Below are 9,287 nucleotides of genomic sequence, written 5' to 3'. Positions count from 1 at the left end.
TTTGATCCTGAGACTCCAGCCTTTAAAGAGCTCATTGTAACAGCTGATTAGGAAAGCAAGAGAAAAATTCATTTGTACTATGGAATAAAGATTAGTCTTCATGCAAAGAAGGGCTGACAAGGGAAAAGAGAGTGAGCTTTTCACTTTTTACTGTCTCCCCACAGATCGAGGGATAACTCAGAAGTTGTGATTCCCTTTACTTCCAGTAAGGAATGGCAGCATACAAATAAAGATATCATCGTGCTTTTGTTTTAAAATCTTTTAAGGATACCAAGAGTCAATGCAGAAAAGGCATCCCTTTAGTGCCTTCACTGATGGGATGAGATCCTCCAGAACCCTATCAAGAGATGTCAATGTGCGGCGGGGGGTGGTACTTCACCAGGTATCTTCTCAGGGGTTCTCTCTAAAGGGTTCTCTGGCATTTGGTCAGGCACCATTCCCTTTCTTCCTTTCTCTGTTTTTCCTACCTCCTTAGTCATTTCTTTGATGTCCAGGAAGGATCTAGAAATCTGCTTACAGTGCAGCTTCAGTTTAAAAGTCAGAGGAATCAGCTACGGGAAGGAAATTGATAAGAGATCAGATTTTATCAGGCTTTTCTAAAGCTTAATTCCAAAACATAAGTAACAGTGTTGTTTTAAAAGATCAGACTTAGTTCTTAGTTCTTAGATCAGACTTTAGCTTTTAGTTCACTACACAGACTAAGTCATAGTCTTGTGAGAGGGATTAAAATAAAAAACATAGTCCAGAAGACAAGGTTAAAGAAAAATAGGATTGATCAACTATCTTGAAATATAAGGACTGCAACTCAGAGCAAGACAACAGAAAGTGCAGGTAATTCTGAATAGAAGCATAAATTTTATTCAAAGGCTCTACATTTTCTTAAAGGACAGAAAAACAAAAGAAATGTAAGGACTTAAAAATGTAAAGGAATGAACCGCATGTAACTTGTTCTTGATTCAAACAGGTTAGCTAAAAGATAAAATAATTCTATAAACTCTTTTTCTAAAACTATAGTGTTGGGTTGTGAAACTTCAACTCCTAGGAGGATCCTCTAGAATTTCAACATATCTGCACGCCGCAAGAGTTAGAAAAGTAACATCTGATAACCCATTTTTAGAAAAAAGAGAACCAGAGAACTGCTCCTTCATTTTTTTTTTTAAATGAGAATAGATTTTTTTGCTTGAAGATTTCAAACAGATACATTCTTCTTCACACAGGAAGACGTGGTTTTGACCTTCTTTTTTGTGACGGACAAGTCATTTTAGCATTACTCATGTTGTAATAATACAAGACATCACCTGCACCAAAAGATATCTGGTAAGTCATCTTTGCCTCTTTTGTTTTACATTTAGTAGCTACATAGGTAGTATGACGGTTGAAGTGAAACATACTAGTGGAATCCTGCCAGTGTACTCATCTTTAAAAATCACCCTGGCAAAATGCATAATATATGTTAAATTGAATACACTAGTTTTAAAGGACAAAATCACTAGAAGACTTGAGCAGAGCATCCAGGTAGGGAAAGAAATAAATCTCTAGTGATTGATCTGAGTAAGAAACATAATGGAGTATGCCTCCCTGATTTTGTCTCTGAAAATGATGTGCAATGATGGAAATATTTATTTTAAAACTATTACTTCAAAACAAAACAGTTTGAATGTTTAGTTAATTAAGAGTACTTATGCTTCTCATAGGATGACTACAGAAAAACTAGTGTTGTGTTTTAGACACTGATTCATTGGGTCCTGTTTACATGCAGGACTTTACACTTAGCACTTTACCTCCATCTGCAACAGCCTTAAAATTATTACCATTTTATGGGACTATGCAAATGAACTGAAACTCACTTTAATAAAATCTTTGCCTTTTAAAACACAGAAAGCTGTGACCTGAAACTCAGCATGAAACAGGGACACAGGTTTACTCATCTTTTCTATGGTGAGCCTTTCTTTTAAAAAATGCATGACTGCTACTATTCTCAAGCAGAGAAACAGAATTCATATATCAGATTGTAGGTTTCTGGAAATATTGCATTTATCTAAACTGTACTCAAAATTATATAGAAGGTTTTTTTTAAATATCGTTTCTTCAGAGGTCTTTGTTGACTGCCTTTCAGGGTTTTTTTAATGATCAGAAAACATAAGCCCAGTCAGATCCCTCCAGTTAGGTGAACGACCTACTCTAGTTAGTGAACTTATTAACCCAGTGAAATGTTCCAACCAGTAGCCAACAATGTCTCCTAAAACATCAAGATTATAGGCTAAAGCACAAACCTGCTTATAGTTCTTTTTTCCCTGGATTCCAAATTAGTATTTTTAGTCTCCATTTTCAGCATGTGCTTGATACTATACTCAATTCAGAGTAGTAAATAGTTTTGCAGAGAGACTTGTGAAGCAAAGGGCTGGAGGAATGGGGCTTAGTTATCAGAAGCAACTGCTCAAAGGGGAAGCCATAGCTTAAGCATGCAAAAAGGGTTGTAAGGAAGAAGACAAGATGCAGGGAAGATGTGGTAGTCATTCCAGAAAGGCAGAAGAGAAAGAGAGAAGGCATTGAGATAGCAGTTAATGGGAAGAAAGGTCTGTCACAAAAAGAATTATCACAGTAATATCAAGGCAGCATTTTGCTATGAATCCCATCAATCACCTACTCATAAAATCCCACCCTGGGTTTATGATTTAGTTGTTTTTCATACTTATATTTATGCATGACCATCCCACAGGTGCAAAATGAACAAGACGGGGAGTGCTAGGTCTGGCACTCATCCCATAATCCCAGTATATAGCATGGCTGACTGACACATTGTAAATGAAGATACTCAGCTCTGTGCAGGGATGTACTGTCAGGACATGCCACATGGATCTAGCAAGTCTAGCTGAAGGAAATTTTGAATATTTACTTGGGTAACACCCAAGTCTCATAATGTTTTGAAGTAAAGAATTTAAATTTTTAGACCAAACACACTTTTTAAAAAAAAGTGTTGCTGAAAGTACTTAAGAAATATAAACTCTTAGCTACTTTAAAATCAAGATATTTACTGACAACAGACAGAGCCACAGACACCTCCTTTACCAACAAAACCATAACTGCTGCATTGTAATAACTACATAGTATGACTATGGAAAAAACTGTTTCACAGAGATTGCCAGAGCTTCCTAAAAGACCGTCTTTGAAGAGGTTGACAGCACTTATTTGTCATCAAGGAATTGTATCTGGGCAAAGCTGAGACCCAAACAATTACAATTTGCTAATATTCTCTTACTCCTCATTCTCCAAAAGAAAACTTTGCACCATACTCAACATACCAAAGTAATGTCTGAACATTAATGTTATTCTTATTATTCTTAGGAGCAGAGCTGGTAGCCAGACTCAAAAACTCGGGAAAAGAGCACAAAAGCATTTTGCAAAAGCAGCATTTCTTTTAGCACAAGGTGCAGATTTTGCTCCAACAAAACTTCCTCTTTTGGAGCAGATGCATATCTGCACTGTGCAGCATAAGAATCTCCATCAGGAGCTGGCAGCAGAACCTCATTTTAAAGGTCACAGACCTAGCAAATAGCCCCTTCCCCAAGACCTCAGCTTAGGTTTAGCTAAGTCAACCACTTGGACACAGATTAAGGACACTGGCATTTTAAGCAATTTGTTTTTACAGCAGTAAATAGTCTATTCTCCTGAGAGGTTTTATCTACAGGCTCAAAGAGATGCTTTGGGGATTTAACAAGCTCTAAGTCAGAATGGACCACTATGAGCCTCTACCAAAAAGCAGAGCAGGGGCCTGTCTCCAAGTCACTCCAGACATGGACTAGGTTTCTTCAGTGACATTTAGACTTGCAGAACTCAAGTGCAGACAGAATGAAATAGTGGTAGTTTCGAGACTGTGGTCTCTGCAAAACATGCTTGCAATCACATTGGGCAGAGCACACCAGAGAAAAAAGTGCATTCAGGAAAGGAGAGAACACTGGTGCATGACATGAGTGTTCAGGGATCACACAGCAACCTGGGCCAGAGGCACTGCCTGAACTCTTCTGCATCAGACACTGTTGCCTTTGTCTAAGAACAGGCATGACATTTCCAGGCTGATTTCAAAACTAACACCATGCCATGGGCAGCCACCTGTCTGTCATGAAGTGTCTGATAAAAGCAGTCATGAGGGCACAGGAAGACAGAGCAGCCCTTTAAACAGAGAGCAAGTAGCTCCCTCTGAGTGGCTACCAAAGGCATTGATTGCATTTCCTCACTGAGTGACCAGGGAGCACTTTTGGTCCCTCTGGCACTTCACAAAATCCTCTGCCCAGCTTCTCATGGGACACACAGGAATTCTTCTGTGTTCTCTGGGGGTCTGTGAGAAGACAGTAGTCCTGAGCTTTTCAGAGATCAAGTGAAACAAATCTATGCTTCTGCATCTGGCTCACAGTCCTACCAGGGACTTGGGAAAAGGAGAGGCTTTGGTGATTGGAGGGGCTGACATCACAGTCACAGCCTTTCTCTGCTCCCAGTGTGTAGCAGAATTTGCCTGATGGCTTTCACAGCTCTGCTGCACGCTCACTTCCCAGGCCCTGACTCCTAGCAAGGGAAGGCCAGTCCCCCACAGATTGCCTAAATCGAGAATAGCCATGGCTTAGATTCAATCTGCCATTCCTCTGTTTCTGGCTTAGCCAGGCAGCTGACAACCTCTACTGAGAAGGAAAAGTGCACATGACAATGTACATGTGGGAAATGACACACTGCACACTTCCAACATGAAGCAGCGTGACTAAACAGCTGTATGGATGAGTTTCCTGGGAGCTCTACAATTTCATTCTCTTGACATCGTAATGCTTGTGTGCTTATCAGCAGAACTCATTTCAAATGAGAACATCAGCATGTTTCATTCTCTTCACTGCTAAACTTGGAGATTCCTCTAATTTAATGTCTTTTTTTCTCTCCTTTGCAGACCAATACACCATGGGAAATGAAACCACAGACTACACCGACTGGCCACTCACAACAGAATTTGACTACAGCGATTCCACACCTTGCCCTGCAACTGAGGAAAAGCACTTTGCAGCAAAATTTTTGCCACCTCTTTATTCTTTAGTGGTGATATTTGGTCTGACAGGCAACCTGCTTGTTGTCCTTATCCTGGTCAAATACAAGAGACTGAAAAGTATGACTGACATCTACCTGCTCAACTTGGCGATTTCTGATCTGCTGTTCGTATTTTCTCTCCCCTTTTGGGCTTATTATGCAGTTCACAACTGGATTTTTGGGGAGGCACTCTGTCGAATTCTGTCAGGTGTCTACCTCCTTGGCTTCTACAGTGGCATCTTCTTCATAATCCTGCTGACCCTGGACAGGTACCTGGCCATAGTGCATGCAGTGTTTGCTTTGAAAGCCAGGACAGTTACCTACGGCATCCTCACCAGCGTTGTCACCTGGGCTGTTGCTGTTTTGGCTTCTGTCCCTGGGATAGTATTTCACAAAACTCAGAAGGAAAGTTCAGGCTATACTTGCAGTGCTCATTATCCATCAGAGCAGAGAAATACATGGAAGCAATTCCTCACCTTAAAAATGAACATCCTGGGACTTCTTATTCCGATGTTAATCATGATCTGCAGCTACACACAAATTATAAAGACATTACTGCAATGTAGAAATGAGAAGAAACATAAAGCAGTCAGGCTTATTTTCATTATCATGATTATCTACTTTTTTTTCTGGGCACCATACAACATCTGCATTCTCTTGCGTGATTTTCAAGGTGTGTTTTCCATCACTACTTGTGAAGGAAATGGTCAACTGTACAAAGCAATCCAAGTGACAGAAACAATTTCAATGATCCATTGTTGTATCAATCCTGTAATCTATGCCTTTGCCGGAGAAAAATTTAGGAAATACCTTCGCAGCTTTTTCCGAAAGCAGATTGCAGTCCACTTGTCTAAATACTGTCCTGTTTTCTACGCTGACACAGCTGAACGAGCAAGCTCCACCTACACACAATCTACAGGAGAACAAGAAGTTTCTGCTGCATTATAAGTTGTGTCTAGTGAAAAAATGGAATTGACTCTTATGAGATCAACTCTATGATGAAAGCCTGCTGAATCTCTTCTGGACATTGTCTCTAAGGCAGATGAAAAAAAAAATCACAGAATACACATTTACCAAAGTTTGCATTTGCTCACAGACTTGAGTATTTGTAAATATATGAAAAAGATGCAGCAAATTACCTGACTGAGGGCCTGAGCTAGCAGGCTATCAGATTTTTTGAAGTGAACTAGAGGTTATAAAGTTACACTGGTTCTTTGGAAACATCTCTTGACTTTGTACATCACACAAGATACCTCACTCATTTAAACTCAGTCTCAGTCATATTTTTTACTAGTCTGGTTGTCTATCTCTGTAAATAATGCTAAATTACTAAGGTCCATCATACAGCATAGAATAGAAAATTTTATAATTTTATACACTTAGAATGGACTCTGATATTTCATGGTATATTTTCCTTTGTGTATGTTGAGTCCTAACCACTTAGATCTTTCTCATAATAGTTTTAACTGCTAGGGGCTAATACCTAAGTGACTTTCAGGTTTGATACTTCTGAAGAGTCTCTTTTACTCATCTGTTCTTTTATATGCTACTCATGCTAAAAAGATAATATAATTGAGCTATCATTAAAAAACTAATGTCCTATAGCTGATCAGAAAATCAGTGTGGTGACAGTATTTTAAAAATATATTTCATATGGAGCTTTAACCAGGTTGGATCAAGTGTGGAGAGTGAGTCAAGAGTGTTTTAATTTTTAGTGCAGTGATTTTACTTGCCCTTTTTGCAGCCTCCATAAATGAAAAACTTAAAAAAAAAAATGAATGCAGGCATAATGGCTATCACCACAACACTGGTGAAACACATGTGAAAATGATTTCTGAACTGGATTGACACAGATGTTTTTAGAGATAAGTGTATGTTATAAACATTTAAGCTTACAAAACATCTGAATAAGTAAAAATATTCCCTCTTCTACAGAGTCAAGGGCAAAGGGCATAGACCATTTCTCTTTTGTTTTAGAAGCTGGTATCATTTGGGGGGCTGTGATAATGGGGGCTTTTTTGCCATTTAGGAGTTTTACAGAGAGCAAAAGTTTCCATAATTAGTAAGACTGGTGGTTAAATATGACTGATTCTCCATAAAGCTCAGAACCTGTAAAGCATGGGAACACATAGAAAACATTAAATAAATGTTTGGCTACTCAGGTACTTAAGAACATACCATAATCACAATATTAATTAAATTGGGCCAATTTCTCCTTCTAACAGTTCTTATATTTCCCCTAAGACATATGGTATTGGACAACTTTGGAGACAGGAAAAAAAAAGTGAATATTTTGTTTGCTGTTCCTATCCAGGAGGGCAATTTCTGTTTCCCAACTTCTCTAGCCAGCCTTTAAAATAATATTTTCAAAGATGCAAATGTTTCAAGAAGTCTCAAAGAAATTTTACAGTGGAAAATGCTTGTGAAAGCAGGAAGTAAAATAGGGAAATCTTTACTTATCAAACCACTCATTTTGTGTTATTTATTTTGTCATATTAAGCACCACTTTGGAACTACATCCACATGGGAAGTGTAACAGAAGTATATCACACCTTCTGATCTCATTTACAAGATTTTCAGCTGCATACTCTTCTTTAAGGCCCTGTGCATCAATTACTTTCTGGACTTAGTACATGCTTTTAAAATGGGTAAATATATCAGCATTATGAGAAATACACACCTTCTAGTCAGGCTGGTTTGGTTTTTTTTTACTTATAGAATACATTTATGAAAACAATTTCATATTTTATTCTGCTCTTGACAAGAACTTTCTCTTGATCTTAAAAACACCTTTAGGAAACTACTTTCTCTGGAGGGCTTTGATGCCAGACACAGTAATGCCTCTTTGTCAGCCCTTCGGGAGCAAAGCACAACAACCAAACATGTGTGGGGACAATGACAAGCTTTCTGAGAGTCATGTCAAAACTGCCCTGATCCTTCTACAGCATGGACATCTAATCATGGATCTTTCTAAGCAACAAGCAGCTTCCGGAGGAAAGAGGTGGAACAGAGGTTGGTGGCCCAGCGGTTCGGCAGCTTATCAAGAGTTTCCATCACTCGACTGGAAAGGGATAACACTTCAGCACATGAAAACAAGTCATATTTCAGCGACTGCAATGAACTGTGATCCACATTCAAAGAGACAATTGAAAACATAGTATTTGGTTGCACTGCTGGTACATTTAGTTAAGGACTCTGCCAATAACTGTAATAATACTTTGTATTACACCATCCATTAAAGCTGGTTAACTTTTTTCTTAGACTTCTTGATCCTTTCTCACCTTCACCCCTTATTTTTTAAAATAGCCCAGAAGAATGAAAAAGGGAAATAAATTCCTCTTAATAACACTGAAAGAACACGTGGGACAAAATTGGGGTTTTACAAATGGACTAAGAATCAGCATAATAAAATAACCAGCAAGATAACTCCAGTTCTCTTAACTGCTTGTCACTAATAATCTAATAATAAATATGCTATTTGGGTTGTCATTACATTTGATTTTGTTTACGTTTACCAATGGGAAAAGCAGTATCTCAGACAATTCACACTGATCCTAGATGATTTATATTAGTGGTTTTAAAAATAAATAAGCGTATAAAAGAATTCCAGTGTATTTAGTGACCTAAGTTATTAGGTCATCTAGCTAAAATCTATCAATTACAGCGGACTTGTGCACACGCTTCCCTTCAATTCTCAAGATTACAGTGCCACCATGTGGTCTCACTGTAAAGTTTGATGCCAACAAACATGCACTACTCCAGGCAGGCTTTTGGTGCTTTTCTCATTCAAAACATTTTTTAGGATGAATTTCTTCACACAAAGGGTGATTAGGTATTGGAATGGGCTTTCCAATGGGTGGTGTCACTGTCCTTGGAGGTGTTTAAGGAGAGACTGGATGTGGCTCTCGGTATGGTGCCATGGTCTGGTTGACAGAGTGGTGTTGGGTCATGGGATGGACTTGGTGATCTCAGAGGTCTTTTCCAACCTAATTGATGCTGTGATCTCTTTTCCAAAGAAAATCTCCTAATCTAATGACTCCGCCCACTACAGGCATTATCAGGATTATGCAAACAGCAGCAAGCCACTGTGGTCACTAGGAGTGGAAGGGAGGTCCATTGGGTGCGTGGGCAGGGTCACCCTGTCATGATGCAGGCAGATGCCAAGAGTGTGGTTCAGGATTCCAGACCCTGCTCTGGGAGGAGAGCATTTGATATTCTTGCCG

The 9,287-nt window shown here is 38.9% G+C and overlaps 1 protein-coding gene across 1 annotated transcript; it reads left to right on the top strand.

Annotated features, from left to right (window-relative positions):
• Window positions 1–1,204: 1,204 nt before the first annotated feature.
• On the top strand, window positions 1,205–6,529 carry LOC136571444 (C-C chemokine receptor type 5-like). Its single transcript, XM_066571833.1, has 2 exons — window positions 1,205–1,317; window positions 4,931–6,529. The coding sequence occupies exon 2, from the start codon at window positions 4,942–4,944 to the stop codon at window positions 6,010–6,012; it is 1,071 nt and encodes a 356-aa protein (XP_066427930.1). The 5' UTR covers window positions 1,205–1,317; window positions 4,931–4,941; the 3' UTR covers window positions 6,013–6,529.
• Window positions 6,530–9,287: the final 2,758 nt, after the last annotated feature.

Source organism: Molothrus aeneus, chromosome 1 (assembly GCF_037042795.1).
Source record: "Molothrus aeneus isolate 106 chromosome 1, BPBGC_Maene_1.0, whole genome shotgun sequence".
Taxonomy (NCBI): domain Eukaryota; kingdom Metazoa; phylum Chordata; class Aves; order Passeriformes; family Icteridae; genus Molothrus; species Molothrus aeneus.
This window is presented reverse-complemented; position numbering and strand designations above follow the sequence as displayed.